At 39.3% G+C, this 19645-nt stretch overlaps 1 protein-coding gene across 14 annotated transcripts in view; it reads right to left on the bottom strand.

Moving 5' to 3' along the window:
- The window catches only part of grik5 (glutamate receptor, ionotropic, kainate 5), a 115844-nt gene that overhangs the window by 6993 nt on the left and 89206 nt on the right, over nt 1-19645 (bottom strand). For all 14 annotated transcript variants that reach the window (XM_078933565.1, XM_078933567.1, XM_078933566.1 and 11 more), the window contains 12 exons: nt 17601-17779; nt 16129-16182; nt 15233-15391; nt 14735-14887; nt 11534-11638; nt 9023-9130; nt 5806-6009; nt 4862-4975; nt 4190-4299; nt 3814-3987; nt 1120-1285; nt 125-350 (listed from right to left, as the gene is read on the bottom strand). In XM_078933565.1, the coding sequence (XP_078789691.1) occupies nt 125-350; nt 1120-1285; nt 3814-3987; nt 4190-4299; nt 4862-4975; nt 5806-6009; nt 9023-9130; nt 11534-11638; nt 14735-14887; nt 15233-15391; nt 16129-16182; nt 17601-17779 (1752 nt within the window). The remainder of the gene's footprint in view (nt 1-124; nt 351-1119; nt 1286-3813; nt 3988-4189; nt 4300-4861; nt 4976-5805; nt 6010-9022; nt 9131-11533; nt 11639-14734; nt 14888-15232; nt 15392-16128; nt 16183-17600; nt 17780-19645) is intronic.

The following is a 19645-nucleotide window of genomic DNA, read 5'->3' as shown; positions in this document are numbered from 1 at the left end:
GTCTGAAGGTGCTGCTGCCATAGATCAAAGTGAAAAATTATGTTCTTTCCATATATTGATGTATTTGGTTTAATATACAGTACAAAGAACTGAAGTTGTAAATTTGATATTTCTGAATGGTTACCCAGTGGCATGCCGATGCCGTAGCCCTTGGTGTCCAGCAGGCCTCCTATCTGCGTGAGGTTACAGTTGAGGCCGCGATGGTACTCATTCATAGTGCTCTCCATCAGAAAGGCATACTTGGAGTTGAGTACACGGGCGATTCCCTCCTCTGTGCTTTTCACAAACACACTGGGCTGCTTAGAGTACATGTAGTTCCACATCCGCTGGTATGTCTGATAACGTGAATTCTGCCAAAAAAAGAAGAAACATAAAAACCAAACATGCTACTGTGTCAGTGTCTGTGATTCTCTGAGCTTTAAAAACGTAAATAATCATCTCTTACAAAACAAGAGCAAAAATTTTAATGAAACAGATGCTTTTTGCCAATTAACAGGGAAGGAGCTGAAGATCCACTCTGGTACATGAGCACACAGTAGATCATTGAGCTCTAGACAACATATGGCAAGCTCCAACAGGATTAAGTGTTTAAGTGCACAATTACACGTTGTATCTGAAATTGAGAGAAGAAAAGAAAAGAGTAAAAAGGGAAGCATCTGTATGTAAAAGTATGTGTTTGTGAGGATTAGGCATTGAATGGGGTAATGTGCTGTGGCAATGAAATCAGCTTATGTAGGCAAACACAGCCTGCTCTTTTCTTGCAGTGTATCCTGAGTTCAAACAAACACCAGAAAATGAAAAAACAAATGCTCATTGGCTTGTAGCCATTTCACATGCATGTACACAGAAAGGTAAACGCAATTTTTGTTTAAAGCCTCACCTACACACATACCCATAGGCTAACACACCTACACAAAAAGACAGAAACACACTACGGCAAACACAGATGTCGACTCAGATGCCAGGATCATTTTCGGAAATCAAACACAGGCGATCAGCCGCATAACACAACCGGCCACAACTGACCAAAAAGAAGCTCAGTGGACAAATAAAGCATTTAAACAATACAACTTTAGAAACAAAGTTGACAAGCAGTCTGTAATTTACAGTGTGTAATACCATGAAGAAGGTCATGGTGCTCCCCCCATGAATGGTCCCGTACTCAATGTTGGTCTGGTCAGCCAGATCGTCTGGAGACTCGATGGGAGCCTCCATCCTCTGAACGGTCAGAAAGGCCGCCAGATTGGCCGTGTAAGAGGAGATGATGATGAGAGTGAATGCCCACCTAGGATGGAGACACAAGAAGGATGCTTGTCACATGGATTTACATGATATCAAAGTGCATTAGAAAAACCATAAAGTAATGTAGAAGAAATTGAAGAATCCATAGAAACATCTGTCAGGTACAAAGTATTTTCTCAATCAAAATCCCCAAAAGTATACAATTAAAAATCTATTTCATAAATGTAAGAATTCAGATAAAAAAAAGCAGTCCATCTTCATCCCAGACACTCCACTTACACAAACTTGACCAAAAGCTTAATTAAATAAAAAACTCCTCATATCACTCAGCTATGTAATTTTGTTCTTCTTCTCTTCCACTCTTCATCTCTTCAGCTTTTAGTGACAATTATTTAATACCGAGCACGTCTTTCAAAGTCAACAAGTTACTGAAGAAGAACCAGACGGTTAGTATTTCAGTTTGTATCAATGGTCACTATTTAAAACTTTTTTTATAGTGTATGCTGCAATTTATGAGGAACAGTTAAAAAAACAAACAATTCAAACAAATATGTTATGTTTTATTAAATGGAAGTAAGGATTGAGTATGCTTTAAGTGACACGTGTGAGAGATTGACTGCATATGAGGATTGGTCTGAGTGACCCCTCCCTTTCATATTCCAAACAGGCAGTACCTGCTGGCTCCAAGAAGCCAAAATCCCATAGAACTCTATTGAGAAATAACCTGCTATTACTCAGTCATTCTATTTGTCAGTATAACTATTCCTGCTCTGTAACCTTTTTTAAAAATGTTCTTGCTAATCCTGTGTTTGTTTCATGATATTTTTTTTGTAGTGCACCTGTTCAAGGGGTAAACTGCTCAACCAGATGTCCCAATAAAAGTTTGTGGTTTCACATCAAATATTTAAATTGACAGATTCTCCCAGGCCCCTTTCAAGTGGTAGGAGTGTTGCCTTTCAACAGCTCACTCTTGACTAGTGAGAGTGGTTGCTATAGAAACGTTGTCTCAGACCAATCACTGGTTACTGATGATGTTCTGCGAAAAAACGGCAATTGAATTGACTTCAATTCATTGGAGCCGGAAGCAAGTCATATGGTTGGCATCACACTCACTCAGTCCAGTTCTCTTAGACAGTCAATGGTGTGAGGAGAGTTGATCATCTTTCCTTTTTACTGATATAATCACTATATCTACTATATCACTACTTTTGACAGTTCTTTAATCAATTAAAAATGCTCTTTTCATTTCCAGAGCAACAGCATTATGGCTTTCCATTTGTAACATGAACCTAAGTTTCTTTATCTTTTAAAGCAATATTCTCTAACTCTCTTCCCTCCAAAATAAAAGCACTAATACAGCTTCTCTTTTTCATTAGAACATCATGTTATCCCACTGAAACCATGCATCTCATTCATTAAGGTAATAAAAGTCCAAAAGACGTCTGTTTGGAGCCTGGAGATGCTTAATCTGTCAGACTAGATGTGTTTCTTACTAGTTAATTAACCTTTTTAGAGGTCAGTAGCACCTTGACACTTATTAAAATGTACATGCACATTTTTGATTAATAATATGATGGCATGAGATGCTGGAATAGCATAAATCACATGCACATTTGAACGAATCCACCCAGAGAATGAAGTCAGGGCCGCACTGTGAGCAGTGCCTTTGTTTAAACATGGTTGATGTGCTTTATTTACTCATGCACTGCAGCCTTGACATTTTCCAGACATTTTCCACAGTATATCAAGCCAACTCCTCGGTATTAACTTTTAGAAAGTAATTGAATGGGCCCACATGTGAACACACTCAATGCTGCTAAGCGCTGCTGCTTAATGCTGTTCTGTTCTCGTGCACATTGGTACTACATCAAACGCTGTTGTGTCGACACAAACAACTATAATATCCCACTGGCATGGAGCCTCGTCTCACACTAAATGTGAATTTGACTGCATAACTTCAGCATCATCTTGTGCTTCCTGTGTTTTACAACCAGGAGTCACTTAAGCTTTTACACTGCTGAATATGTTCTTTACACAGAAAAATCTCCAGCTGATCCTGCAGACATTCTCAAGAGTGTGTGAGTAAAAATGGCTTACATGGCCTTTGAAAGTGGGTTGATTGCTGAGTGTGCACCTGATGAGGTATTTCTCCTTTTATGTACAGATCTTTGCACTCTATTTAAAAAAAAATGCTTGTAGTTCAGAATGACAGAATGACAGTGTCAATATTGTTGCATGTGAAAGTCTTTCAGAAATCTTTAGACAAAATAAATATGCCTAACAAAAACCTACACCAAGTTTTTTGACATTTGAGAGTGAAAAGAGAATGGCTATTTGATTAAAGGTAAGAGTCAGAAGGCAAAAATCCTGTTGGCTTCCTTGGAAGCTTTTTCGAATAATAATCAAGAAAGTGTTTTTTTTTTCTCTACTCTGCAGAGAAGAGAAAGCACAGCTCTCCATCTCAGCAAACATCCCTCAACAAAGTGAAGGTCAAACCTCCAAGAAAAGAGGCAGCGGATACAAAACATACTGAGAGACACACAAACGCAACAGAGCTGCAATGTAACTTACCACACACCACTGACGCATCTGGTGGACAAGGCTCTGGGCATTATCTCTGATCCTTGCTGCATGAAGCCTCCAACAGGAAACCACAGGCTGTTTCCAAGGGTGTACTGGTTCTCCAGCATGTCTCTGCGCTCTCGCATACATGGGTGAGGGTTGTACCACTCGTATGGACTTAGCCTATTAGTGTCATAAAGGTGAATCAGTTATGACAAGTTATAATACAGTTACGTCTTGTCATTTGATTCAAGCCAATGGGTTACACAACCCTGATTTGGTTGCATGAGGTGAAGAAGATTGACATGTGTACTTGAAAATGAATAGCAATACAGCAGAGATTTCAGCTGCAGACAATCTTAAGAGTGTGATGTCATGGACTGACCTTGCTGCCAGGAAAAGCACACAGCTGACTGCCAGGTAGGCGAGCAGCATAAAGAGCCAGACAGCTGGAGAGAAAGGATCGAGGAAGGAGAAGTAACCTGGCTTCCGGCCCTGACATAAAAAAAAAGAAGAAAAAAATAAGATATAAAAGGATGGGGAAAACGACTGGCAGTGACTGATTGAGGGGCAGGAGCTATGGTGCTATTAAAGATACCATTTACACCACAGGAGGGCACTATCTTTCACTGCACTTTGATGCAATGTCTGCAGTGCTTACTCTAATGATAGAATCCATAAACGGCCTTTTTCACACCGCCTTCTGCTTTAGCTTACTTGGAGCGCATCCAAAACCTCATTAACAATGTAAAGCTGCCACTGTTACCCAGTTACAGGCCTCTGACTTTCTGAGCAAAATAAATTACAACTATAAACTTCAGCATGGACTCAGTGGATGCAAAAAGCAGCACACAATAGGAACACAATCATCTGCTTCAGAAGAAGAGGTCAAATGTTACGCAACAGAGAGTCTGCTTTATTTTAGAAGTGTGGGCTGCTTTCTGCTTTATGAAATTGTCGGCTTAAAAACAGTGAATGAAACAGGAATCAAATCCAGTGGAAGATCTGAAGAGTATCACCCCAGCGGGGGCCCTGCAGCCTCAGATAACACCCTTACCAGTTGAACTCTGTACAAGATGCTGATCCCCAGGGTCATGAAGGGCTTAGAAAAGTCGATAACTTTCTCTCTTTCTGATGTGATGGTGAAGGCCGCCACAGCCAGGTCTGCTTTCTGGATTGACAGAGATGGATAAGGTGGTTAGATAGCAGCAGGGGGAGAGGGGGAGATAGATGTTGTGAGGCAGAGAGGAAAAAAGACAAGTATTGAGGTGCAAAAACAAGAAAAAACGGATGTTGCACAGTGCAAAGTAATACCTGAGTTTAGCATTCACAATTTTGACTGTGCATTTAAAAAAAAAACAAAAAAAACTCAAAAATAGATATGATCTTTGTCCCAGCCGCATTTATCCACCCTCTATGTGGGTCTAATTGAAAGTAAGCTCTGGATGGCTGGTCTTTCCACCTGTTCAAAACCTACAGGTCCCTGGTCATTCTGCTCTCCCTCCATCTCCTCCATTAACCACTAATTGATGAACATGGACCGCTAATTAGAGCCGAGTGATCAGGCAATCGAGGGGGTTGGGTGGGAGAGGCAGAGGTGGGGGGGGGGGCATCAGTGTTGGAGACCTCACACAGGGACCACAGTCTGGTAATTGAAGTATACCGTACGGTAATTAAGCAGAGAGGGGCTCTCATTACCCTGCTTCAACCAGTTTCTGTCAGAAACGCACCAAGGCTTGGACAGGGAGGCAAGAGTGACAGCAGTTTCAGGGTACAGTGGGGAAAAGCAATTTCAGGCAGTTCCACTGCTCTCTTTTGGAGAATTATCAAGTCAGCCTTTGTCCTACATAAGAGTCTGATTCTCCTCTGAGGGCAATTTGAGACATGGGAAGTTACAGCAGAGTTGTGGTTTGGGGCTACAGAGCAGGCATGTGAGAGTAAACTGGGGGTGTGTGAACATAATTGTTGTGCACGGCCTTGCGAGTCCTGCACAGTACTCACCCTGTTGATTAGCTCTCCAACCATGCCAGTCCATGAACCATTGGGCTCGGGGGCCCCATACAGCCCATCATCCACCAGCTTGATCTTGAAGGAGAATTTCAAGATGTCTGCCAGCTCCCTCAGCATGTCCACACAGAAGCCCTCGTACTGGTCGTTGCCCTGGAAATCTTGATAATTGTCTTTACGCATCACATACGGATTTTCCTGTATAAATTGAAAAACACGTGAGGAGCTTCAGTTTCTAAGAATTAAGAATTAACTTTTTCAGGCCTCTTTACTGATTAAAATTTTCCAACATTTTAATAATCCATCAAGTTAAAGGCCCACTCTGATGAAAACCCTGTTCTTTTTTAACATGTTCTTGTGGCATTTTCCTCATGATAGAGGACTTGTATGAAGAAAATTAAGCTTAAAACTGCATTTCTGCGTATTTCTTTATTCAAATCATTGTGAATCAGCTCGTAGCCGTGACCTAGGTACAACAATCGGTGAGCCACATGCTCCCTGGGAACACACAAAACATGACAAAAACCAAGAAAACACAGATGAATTGAAAAGGCACCATCTGTACATGAATTTATTTACAAAATAAATTCAAATAAATAAATTGATAAATAAATAATTCATACAATTACCATTATTTATCAAGACAAAACAACAAGTTTTTTCACTTGGGTATAAAAAGGAGTAGGAAGAAGTAAAAACATTTTGACATTTGCTCCCTCACTCCTTTAATCATTCAAGTTCATTCTGACTCATGTTTTGCCTGAACTGCACAGTAACTAAATATATATGCAAAACAATAAATGCAGCGACCAGCCCATTAGCAAGCACAGTGCTCTTCTTCCTCTAAGCCACATCTTTTGGAAATGCTTTGTTTATGTTTTCCTTTAAGTTGTAGAACATTTTTTATTCATTTCAATACATGAATAAAAAACAACTTAAGCTGTTCCACAAACACGAGATGTTTGTGCATAAATGTCACGAGGTGATCCAGTTTCTCTCTGTCTCAAAATGCAACACTTTCTTCACAATGGCTGATATCAGACGTGGCACAAAGGTCTTTATTTACACCGCAAAGAGGAAAAGTAATAACAGGCACCCAGCCTGACTAGATTCAGTAGATAATTCAAAGGTAATGGTATTTTGTACACATAGCTGTGATTTCCATGTCAAGCAACCCTCCAGATACAATGTTTGAGTTTCAGTACTGTGATTTTGGAGTTCACTGCATAAAAAAACGGATTAAGAAAGCCAAAAACACTTTTTCACCAGGAAATTCTCTTCTTCGTTTCTGGAAATACAATGTAACTAAGTAACACTGGGTAATTATGGCGCCAGAGTTATCTTCTTTTATTGCTTGTTTAAAATATGCTCTGTTGCACATCCTTTAGGGCTCAGTTGTTGTTATGGTGTTTTTAATATAATCTAGAAAAGCTTTTACTTTGATAAGTTTATTTTTTTCTGCCTCATTTTAGCTGATTCTAAAATCAGTTAATGGAGGAGCCATTTCTCACTTAATGTACAAGTTATAATATTTGCCATCTCAAATGAGTCATTTAAGCATTAGAATTAGTTTTCACTACCTGAAATACAGGCTATTTCTAAAAGTAATTAGATTACTCATTCTTTACATTACTTGTACCTATACTTTATTTTTGCCTTATCTTGAGGCCTACTTGTCTATAATTGTATGAAAGTCTTATATAATATAAACTAATGTTCAGTAAAAATGCATTATAGAATTCTCTCTTGCTGGCCCCTTTTATCTACGTTTTAGCCCTGCAGAGAACTGGAGAGTACTTTATTAATGCTGATTTATACAATGAAGGCAAACTAAATTCTCAGTAATTACATGATAATTGTCAGAAAATTGCACTGTGAGACATTTGAGACACTACTCTTTTATGTGGAGTCTCCAGTTTCATTTGATCTGAACCAGTACAGCTAACATAAAACCAGAATGTGTGAGGATCATGTTTAAAGCATGTTTTTATCCATCTGGAGGAAATGTCCAACACTTATGAATGAAACATTAAAATGTTGTACAACAATGTGTGATAGTGGTGGTCAAAAGTGGCTGCAGAGGAGAAAGTAAAAAACAAATTTAGATTAAAAGACCCCCACCGGACCCTTATAGTAAATTGGTGCAGATAAACCAAGGGATGCCAGGCCGTGCTGTCACCAAGGCTGCTTGACTTATCTCTGTTTGAGATACCACACCTCTAATAAAAAAGGTTTGTTTTCACATAAAACGTCTATGAAACAAAACAAAAAAATGCGTTTTTGTGTGTCATTCAGATTGTTCATAATTTAAAACAAACAATCCAATCAGATGGTAACATTTTGATGTTCTAATTGTTATTACCATTTTATATGTTTGATATTCAGTTTACACTCTCAGAAATTACGAAGAATAAATGTTCATTCATTCATTCATTCATTCATCTTCTTAACCGTTTATTCCCTTTCGGGGTCACGGGGTTGCCGGAGGCTATCCCGGCCACTTGGGCGTAGGCAAGGGATACCCTGGACTGGTCGCCAGTCTGTCGCAGGGTGGAATATCCTCAATCACACATCCATTCACTCTCACACTCACACCTATGGACAATTTAGAGAAAGGTCCCCCATTGATGTTGTGTTTTTGAACCGGGGGCCTTCTTGCTGTGAGGCCAGAGCGCTAACCACTGCGCCACCGTGCAGCCATGAATGAATGTTCAATGAAAATGAAAGTTATAAATGCATGTTAAATGAATGTTAAAGTCCTACTCTGATCATCTTTTGATCTATTTTCAGAGTGTTCCCAGTGTTTTCTTTAAGTATGATTATGCAGTTTTTAGCCAAATATATACAGCACAGACCAAAGGTTTGGGCACCTTCCCATTCACTTTATATATATATATATATATATATATATATATATATATATATATATATATATATATATATATATATATATATATATATATATATATATATATATATATATATATATATATAGTAGCACACATCCAGCAGAAGGACAGACAGACATTATTAGAAGAACAGGATTCTGGGAATCCTGTGTTACTAACACATTGTTTTCAAGGCTCTGTCACTGCAGATGACAGCTACAGCGACAGTTAAATTACCAGAAACAGACCAAATCATTGCATGAGCTGCAGCAGAACAAAAACAGCTCCAAGAGTGAGGACACTGACAGTTCCTCTGACCTTACCAGAATTGTTGTGACAATGAGGGTCTTGTTTGCCAGCGTTTCTGAGACATTAATATCCAGGCTGGTGGAGTTCATTGCTAAAGTGTTGTTGGAATACCAGATCCCGATCTAAGAGAGGGCACAAAATCAGAGAAGATCAATCATTATTAAAGCCTCAGTGGAACAGCTTCATTCTAAAGAGAGTTACAAATATTATCAAGTCTCCATCCTTGTGGTCTATTTCACCGTTCAGAAGCTGCAATTCATAAATGTACTTGTAGTGCAGTGCATTCTTTAAAAAAAAGTAACTATACATTGCAATAAGCTGAGAACTACATGGCAACAAAGGAAATGGAAAGCTTTCCAGATGAGCAGTTTGATTGTCCTGTCACTTTCCTTTACTCACACCTTTCTTAAATTGCAGAACAGCATATTTATTTCTGTTTTATGGTTCCACTAAAGTCACCTAAGTACCTAAGTGTGTGATTATGACCTCGCCTATGTGCAGGGTGGAACAGTTGCTCATGGAGGCATTTCTTTCGGATATTGCTCTTTCAGCAGGTCGAGAGGGAGGTAATGGTTCCAGCAAACAGAATCACAGCTTTTCTATGCCATTCTTTATCCTGCCCCGACATTTAAGAGGGGGCTTTTTATCTGCCAGACACCGCTGCCTGCCTACAGTGGAGATGTCACTGTACAAAGGGGTGGGCAGATTTAAAATGTTAATTGCACAACAATACCCTGCATTGAGTTTAGCCTTCAGATTCCTTCTTCACTTTCATGTTTAGCTTTTTTTTGGCATGAAAGACTGCTGACCAAGAGCAGGTGGCTGGAGTAAATGCTGAAAAGAGATGAAGAGAAAGTCTTTTCCACAACCTTTTAAATATTTATATAATCAAAAAACTATATACATTCTGAAGACCAATCCCTGGCACTTTGTTGGTTTACTAAAAATTTGAGAGAATTGTATTTATTTTGGTTAATCTGATAAAAAAAATTGCATTTGCATTCTTTATTCAAAGATCTGTCATAAAAACCATACAGCATAGCCATTGAAACTTACAATAAAGGTATTGTAAATATTATTTTTGATTGGAATCTTATTTATAGATGGGTTTGATCCAAAGGTCATGTGCTTTTTTTTTCTTTTCACTTTTTTTTTGTTGCTTTTTTTGCATCTCGGTCCTGAAGGAAATGTTAAAGGATCTAAAAAGTGTGATGCTTGCTACAAGAAAGAAATACAAATTTAGATAATCAGATAGCCTCAAATGTAAAGGTGGATAATATAAAGATCCACCTCATGAGTTCAAAGATTCATAAAATCTGTCCAACAGGCATTCAAGTCTCATCTGTTTGCTCAGCTCATAGAGAAGACAAGTTGAAAAACGATTTTTTTATAAAGTGTGATAAATGACTGCACAGAATATTGTCAATAAACAACAATTTGCTGCAGCGCCAATGTTTTATCTACATGATGCCCATATAAACTGTTTGATCTCAAAACAAGTGGTTGGTTCACCTCACTAAATCCTTCAAACATACATCACAAACCCTATCAAAGTCTTTGACTCAGAAATCCCTTTATTTTAGAATCTTCATGAAAGCAAAAATAGAAGTAAAGTTTTTTTTATTCTAATTGGAAATAAATTCACAAGTTAAGTGGTTGATCACTTTTTTCAGCTTCTGTTGCTTCTTTTCAGCTTTTCTCGGCAGACCAACACCGCATAGTTCTACACCGCATAATCTTAATGACATCCAGGTATAGGAATAGCATGACAAAAGCTCCAACTCATGCCTTCTTAAAAGACGAGGGGAAAAAAAGCATGTTCCGGTGTCTACTGCAATAAATATTTAACCATTTGGGGCAGAAACCTGTCAAGATCAATTGTGTCAATTAATTGTTTTTTACAAGTTTTGATCAACTTAGTTTTAACTGCAGAAGCATAAAAAACTGATAAAAATGTGTTTTGAGCTAATCTAGCTCTATACATGAAAAGCTAAACCTCATTAATAATCTACAGAAATGTTTCACATAATTGACAAGCAGAGATGCCAAATCCAATTAATTAGTACCAATTTCTAGTGTGTATCAATCAAAGTTAAGGTCTAAGATTAACCATTTCTTTTATGGTTTTATTAGCAAAATAATTAACTTATTCTGTTTGCTACACCAACAGTCCAAAGAGGCAAAACACTGACTGGACCTGATAAGACAGACAGAGATAAGCAACCGTTAGCTTCAAAGCAGCCAATGTATTACTGTAGCCCTCAGCTAAAATAAATGTTACACATATTTAGATGTGACACATGAGTCATATCTGCTGACATGCTACACTTAGGGGCTGTCAGGTGATACACAAATCTGCTGCACAAAATGCAGGTCATGTTACCACGAGGAGAGCGTGAGATGAGGTTGCCCTCAGTGTTAAACGCTTTCCCAGGCTCTGTGAAATCACACGGGTGACCTGCAACCAACCCAAAGCCTAAGGGCACTGTGACCCGGTTGCTGCATGATTGCAGGTGACTCCTGACCTCTTTGTGGCCTCCTCTGTGTTTCTCCAGGATCCGCAGGGTGTAGTTGGTCCTTTGACCTTTGCTGTTGAACTCCACGCGCCCTGTCAGGCCATCGTATTCCACCTGTTGAGGTGATGCAGAAGCAAGTAGGGAATAGTAAAAATGATTACAGAGAAAGATAAAAAAATGAGAATGTATATTATACAGGAAAAATGAAACATGACAAAATAACAAATAAAGTCACAGCTATGTTTATGAAGCAAGCATCCCATCACTGTACACCTTCATCAAATGACACAGCTACCAGTGATTGGGAGAAAAATTGAGGGTAAAAGTCAGCAGAAAAAAATAGGATTGGTGGCTAAAGCTGGACGCGACAAGAATGATCAGTTTACAGATAAACCATGAGAAACTGACTGATAGAGAGGCTCAGACAGGGCAGAATACAGAGACAACAGCTCTCTAATGAGATTCAGACCTGCACCTCACAGCCCTGCTCCGCCACTCCAACACCCAGGTGCTGACACACATTGTACTGCAGGAACTATGATGAATGGCAGAGTGTTGAAGATGGAGCACACCATGATGTTGACTAACAAAGACAGATGCCGGGCAGATGGGTCGCTGGCAATGAGAGAGAGGACTCGGTCTGCCTCGACAACAGGTCGTCGATGAGAAAAACAGATGACTAGAGATGGGAGATGAGAAAGAACGATAAGAGACAGAGGTTACATGCAACATGGAATGAGGGTGACACACTGTGTGGTTATATGTTTGCATCAAGTCATTGGAAAAACAAAAAATAAGCACAACTTTTGGATGAGATTTTTCATTTCAGCAGATACAGCATAGATTTATCAGTCAGTAATTTTGTCTCTTGTTTCATCATCTATTAAATAATTTGAATATTTGTTCTATTTTCTGGATTAAATGTGATATATTATTTTCTTTTATCGTTCAGAAAACAAAGATTTAGTTTTCAATTTGACATAATATATAATTTAATTTCCCTTCGAGGATCAATAAAGCATGTCTAAACTAAATTAAATAAGGAGACACAAATGTTCCTCTTTTACAGGCTGGAATCAATTCATACCTTATTGTACTTATTGTATGTTATGAACTGATTGATGAAAATATGAGCAAATGGATTTTCAGCAGGGAGTTTAGAAACTGTTTCAAACTAATTTAAAATCCTGATTTAGGGCCTTAAGTATTTTGTAACAGGCATTTTCTAACATTATGTGATAACTGGAAAAAAAGCTGCTGCTTAATCAATAACACAGGCGATTATTATCTACCGCCTCTCCTGATTTGCTACAGGATCAGTGAGCCTGCTGGTACACTCGTAACTCATCCAAGTCTTCATTTTAGACAAAACACATTTATGTTAAAATAAAATTAATAAATATGTATCCTTACTTTTCTAAGTATTATGCACTGACATTGAAAAGTCTGCATGGTGAGGAGATCAGTTCGCAGATGTCCTAAAAAATTGATTATATTCAGTTACTAAGAGATTTTGCAGAACTGTTTTCCTTTCGTGAAACTCTTACATTAAAACTTAATTATATATTCATGATAAATATTTACATATTGACATTCTTCATAAATATTGATAATAGGAAAGCAGTGATGAACTAAATGCATTGTTTTGTTTTGTTTTCTTGCAGTGAGGCTTTTGCAGTAATTAAAAACTGCATGAGCATTTCAAAGCAGCCAACTTGCAGTTTCAAAACTATTATGCAAATAATCACAAGGCCATTACATGATTTTTTTTTCTGTTAGAAAACATTGAAAAAAATCTGATTAGTGAATTTGTGTTTCATAGTAATTATGATTATTTGTCCGTGGTTTACAAGTTCTTTGGTCATTTATTTGTTTGAAAAAGATCTGCTTGCTTTACAAATTAGGCTGCATTTGTGTCTAAGACCCTTTAGTTTTATTAAAACCCAAGCTGCACAGGGGCACAGTGGTTAGTGTTCTTGCCTCACAGCAAAAGGGCCTCGGGTCAAGTCTTGGATGCAGCTGGAAACCCATTCCATGAAGCACTCTGCACTCTGTACTTGAGCTAATTTGAAGGCCACATGAAGTTTGGAGTTTTGTAGCAATTGACTGTGCAGACATTTGGCGACCTCTTTGCACTATGAGCTTCAACAACTGATGACCCCTCTCCGTCGGTTTACGTGACTTACCACTTTGTGGCTGAGTTGTTGTTCCCAAACTCTTCCATTTTGTTTATTGGATATTTAGGAACGAGAAAATTGTTCCTAAAAGTCCCAAAGTCATTGGGACACCTGATTCTGATTATTTGGATGGGTGAGTTTACTCATACCCAGCATCCCGAATACAAGCGGCTGAAATGAGCTTCCTCCGCAGGGTGGCTGGGCGCTCCCTTAGAGATAGGGTGAGAAGCTCGGTCACCCGCGGAGAGCTCGGAGTAGAACCGCTTCTCCTCCACATCGAAAGGAGCCAGTTGAGGTGGCTCGGGCATCTAGTTCGGATGCCTCCTGGACGCCTCCCTGGAGAGGTGTTCCGGGCATGTCCCACTGGGCGGAGGCCCCGGGGAAGACCCAGGACACGCTGGAGAGACTACGTCTCTCGGCTGGCCTGGGAACGTCTCGGGGTCCCCCCAGAGGAGCTGGAGGAAGTGGCTGGGGTGAGGGAAGTCTGGGCATCTCTGCTCAGTCTGCTGCCCCCGCGACCCGGTCCCGGATAAGCGGAGGAAGATGGATGGATGGATGGATGGATGGGTGAGTGAATACTTTTGCTACTATAGTGTATTTTGGATCAGTTTTTCTGATCTAAAGCACTGCTGCAGGTACAATTGTAAAGCAGTTGTGTAAATGTATGTGGTTTTAAACAAAAATGAGACCTAAAATGTTAAATAATTTTATGACATGTTTCGTTTTCATTTTTCCCGATCTGTACTCTTTGCTGTTAAGAAAACCACATTACAACTTTATACAAAAATTATTTTATAACAGTTCGACATATTTTGAACTGATGGAGAAAAAAGTACATTTGTCATAAAACATTAAACTGACAGCTTTTGAGGAATTTAAGTCAGATTTTACACAACCACTACAGAAGTTTAGCCCGATACATCAACATGCTGCACTGTGCATGGGTGTGTGTGCTTGTGTGTTCACGTATACCACATAAGTTAACGTATTTTGCAAAACGTATAGTAAACATGCATGCTCATAAAGCATTTACCATTCGCAGATAGTTCATGAGGCTGGTCCCATGTTGCCAGATCTGAGGTGAGGTGCAGCTCAGTGGCTTCACTCCAATTTCCTGGCTGCGGTTCAATTCCCTCACCGCCCCCACCACCACGTGCACCGCATCAAACATCAGCGCAGAGGAGAGCTGTGGAAGGAAATTATGTACAGGAGATATGGAGAGAGAAGAATGCACAAAGTAATGAAGACAGAGATGCAAGCAAATATGATTGGAAGTGATAACAAGGATGGATGGGGAGGAAGGAAAAGGAAAAGACAAACGGGATGTTGGGTATGAGTAAACAAGCGGGAAGGGACGATAGATGGATACATAAACACTTATTAAAAACAAACCACATAGTTTTTTTTTAATCTCCACTATTGTTACACGATTTAGAGAGAGGAACACCATGGCTATTTTTATGAAACATTTTACTCAGTCTCTAAAAATGACTGCTGATAATTTGCATCCATATGTTTTAAAGACACTAACCGCAGGCCCGGGGTACGTTAGATCACAGCCTTCTCTCCAGGAGAGGTTCAGGCTCCTGATGAACTCCAGGTAGAAGGGGTGTGTGGTGTTAAACATGGAGAAACCAACTATGTTGGATTGCTCATCCACTATGTCATCAAGCCTCAAGAGAGGAAAGTCCTGAAAAAGGCAGCAGAGGAGGATTCAGGTGTTTGCAGAGAGAAGCAGGAAATTCAAGTGAGTGACAACGTTGACACAGTATCTCAGCACGGAAAAATAAATAACTGTGCAAAGACTATAGCAATAAAGCAAAATATGGGCTGCTGGGAGGAGAACATCTAATATTTGACACATAGAGGTGGAAGAAAGGATAAGGTTTGCCAAGAAGGCGGAGGGCAGGGGACCACGCAGAGAACAAGAAAGGCGAAAATAACTCAAGTAGCTTTTCAAACTGATGTGCATAAAAGTGCTCCTGAGAGACCAAGAACAAATCACACACATAGGGCAAACACAGAAAGAAAAAAGAAAATCAGACATGAAATGACACATTTATTCAAATGCTAAAAGGTGATGAGAGTACTGCACATCAAAAGGCAGATTAAAGGCATGAAAGTGTAGAGAAGGTGGAGGTTGGCAAAAGCAAAAACACACCGCTGTCACCTTCACGCTTCTCAACACTCTTCCCTTCCTTGAACAACATGTTTGTTTCTCAGATCTGCTCTTCCCTGCATTCCCTCTTTCATCCCCTATAACTTTTTCCTCGTTACCTCTGTTCTCCTCCCCTTATCGAATCGCTCCTCCGCCTTAACAGCTCGGCTCGCGCCAAGACAAAGGAGGAGGAGCAGGAAGGTAGAACATGTGAAAATGAAGGAGTGTGAGACAACGGAGAGGAAGGTGAAGAACTGCTGCTCTCTTACCATGGTGGTGAGGATGTACTTATAAAAAGCTGATGTCATCCCCAGCTCTGACGCCTGTCGGAATAAAAGAGAAAAGAAAAAATAAAGAAGAGGCAGGTAGAACATGGGGAGAATGAGATTGATGGAATTAGAAAGAGGACAGAGGGAAAGTTAATGAAGAGCAAGGAGACAGTCAAAGAACAAAACAAGGGAGAGTGTAAAGGAGAAAAAGGAAGTTTAATCACAGAGCTTACAGAACATTTAGTTGAGGGCAGATGGCCACTCCACCAGAAAACATCCTATTCCAACTGTCTGACTGAGCCGGCTAATGGAATTAAAATGAACAAGAACAAGCCTGGGTAACATCTGCATCCCATCAAGGTCATAGATGTTCTTTTGTCAACAATTTTCAGAGGAGTGTGAATGACACGCACAGCAATTCCTTGGCCTGTCGTGATAATTGCTGTGCGTACTCATCTGACAATAAAGTGAAAAACAACAACAGGCTTTTTCTGGGCTCCATGTCCAAATTGTTTACATAAGTGACTATAAGATTTTTAGGTTTATTTTGGCACTTTGCTGCTCGTTTCCATCTCATGTCAGTCAGCCTGCTCTCCTTGAGTGCAAGATGATGTTCACTCACACCTCACAGACTGCAACAGAGTAAATTAACCAGCTGAGGCATAGAAAGTGAGTCGATGAAGGAAAAGTTTCCTGCCGGCGGAACAATTCCTGAGAGCTTGCTGAAGGAAATCCCTCAGCTTTGGTGTGGGAATATTCCTTATTTGAGCTAAATGCTGAGAAGGACCTAACACTATGAGTGAGAAGGACGAGATGAGTGAAAGATCAAAACAGCCACTCCTCAGCCAAGAAAAAAAACAGCTGGACACACAGCTCATCCCTCCATTCCTGCAGGCAACCTGCTATTAGGGAACAATCCAAAAATATCCCCAAAAGTGCCAAATTAAATGCAATTAAGAATAATACCACTTGTAAATGTAGCTAAATAAATGCAACCAATCAGCTCAAATATGGATTTGAGTGTGAGATTAAGTAACAGAGATCTGTTTAGGGTATTCATATTTCAGTTCTAAGTTCAGAGGGCAATCTGATTAAATTGTATTTAAATGAGCAATAAATATTTTATTAAAATTAATTAAAAACCACTCATTATGATTTCTTTTTCAACCGGAATTTCTTTCAATTTTGTATTTTTTATTTAAACAGATCTATATAATATTTATCCTGTTTATCATAAAAAGCATGAACTTTTTGCAATAACAAAAGGTTTGCCTAAAGTGGTTTCATGCCTTATATATGTTGAGACCTGAGTGCACCGCGTAACTGCTGGTGCGGGACACTTGTCAACTGTGAATTTTCCAAAGAAAAAGAAAAAGCCCATGACTCCCTCTGTTTACTCAGTGCACAAGTAACTTAAAATCCAAATATGTGTGGGTGGTTCTGAAAAAACATATTGATGTTTCAGACCTGACCTTTTTCAGTATGAGATAGGACACAGAAGCATTGGCGTCTATGATGATGGTGGCTACTTTGTCGTCACGGATCTCCTTAAGGAGCGGCGTGGGGTCCAGGTTGTCATCAAGCATCCTGACTGATAGCGTCTCTCGTGAGATGAGAAAACGCCGGACCAGTTCTTCCAGTCTCAGCAGGCCTGGAGGAGGAGAAAAAGCCATCCAAGCTGTGGATCTATGATGATCTCAGTCAACATGGTTCAAACTCCATCTTAAATAATCTGCAAGGCTCGAAGAATCCCTCTGCAATTGCTGGAATATATTAGTTTAATTTAGCCAAACAAAGCTGATGGTTTGTCTGAATCCTCTGAAAATAAGACATTTCTATATAGCGCTCAAAACGTGAATATTTTGTAGACCTATCTATCAGTATCTTTTTTTAAAAGACCATGAAGCTTAAGAAGATTTTAATATCTGTCTTTGTTTGATTTTGGGATGGGGACCAGTTGTCAATTTCAGTGGATCCAATTTCACCTGATACTGGCCAGACTAACAGGAGTTCATTTTTTTTATGTTGGAAATATACTGCATCTTTTGATTATGAAAACTTTTAAGCGGCTGGATGGCTCAGTTAGTTGGGTGTAGGACTGGCGCGTAGGAAACCTAGGAAACGCAGAAATTAAGGGTATATCTGAATCCTTCACTACTCACTGTGAACTATATAGTGCATTCGCCGTTTTGTAGTACTGTCCGAATCTACAATTCCGAAATTGAGTGCGCATGAAATTTCTCAGAAGTCTCTGTGAAAAACCAGTGTGCATTGATGCTCACTAGTTTGGCGAATATAGACCACAATGCATTGCGTTTCAACAATTTTTGCAGCAAATTTCTTCAATAAACAACCAATGTTTTCCTCGTCAGAACAAAGTGGATTCATAAATAGTCGTTGTAAAACACTCATAGCAATTACATGTTCATGACGTCGTATTTGCCCTTTTTATTTAAAAAGAAAATAGTAGTGAACATGGTGTCTGAATTGCCTTTAAACTCCAGGGCATTAGACAGTCCTGCACTATATAGTTTCTTAGTAGTTAAGGAATAGGGTGGGAATTCGGACACAGCAGGAGCCACAGTCAGCCTGAAAAGAAAGAAAAGGTGAAACACCAACAAAAACCAAACAAATACATGCAGAACATAACAGGGCACCTCTGAAAGATTTACATTTTCATCTGAGAATTAATGCTGCTTTCAGAAAAATGTAAATTAGCCTCCAGTACAAAAGAGACTCTGACTGGATGATTGTTTTCAGTTTAGGTCTGGAGCACACAGCATCCATCTGCCTTTGGTGGAGACAGATTCTGCCTCTCGACTTTCACGCCATCTATTTAAAAAACCATCATTGTTTTACTTCAAGCTAGTTTTCATGAGTTGATAGCCTGTGCTGCAGCAATGGATGTACACATCAAATAAAACTGCGAATGATAGTAATAATTTCAAAGCAAAAAAAAAAATGCAAAGTCAACAAAAGACTGCCAGCTTTGTAAATATTTTTTTCTGTTTGGATTTCTTTAAACTTTCCGTGACACACTGACATCTTCGACAAAGATTCAACGGCAATGACAATGGCTCGGGTAAAATGGATCTCATAACTGACACTTAACGTTTTAAAATGGGTTTAGGCGTCCTTCAGGATTTAAGGATGCCATCAACAAATCATTACAGTTTGTGACATCTGTTAAAAACGGTTGTGCTGTCAAAAGCAGAAGCATGTTCCTGATTTTTTTTTTCCATAATATGTGTTCGAAAAGAAACTAATGTTGGTATGAGCAAAGTTATAAGCTGCTTCAGGTGAACTCGTCTTGAAAATAGGCCAAAGCAATGTCTATTAACTCTCACTTGACATAATGTGAGGACAAAACCTGCATTAGGAAGGAGACAGTTGCTTGATGACTGTAATTTCAGAGTAAAACACCTCTGGCTATGTAAATAAGTGATGAAATAGACATCTGGTGGACAAAGTGGAAGAACATAGCAACAAAAGGAGCAGTGGAAAGGTAGAAGGCAGT

This window comes from Oryzias latipes, chromosome 16 (genome assembly GCF_053564925.1).
Source record: "Oryzias latipes strain Hd-rR chromosome 16, Olatipes_Hd-rR_3.1".
NCBI lineage: Eukaryota > Metazoa > Chordata > Actinopteri > Beloniformes > Adrianichthyidae > Oryzias > Oryzias latipes.
This window is presented reverse-complemented; position numbering and strand designations above follow the sequence as displayed.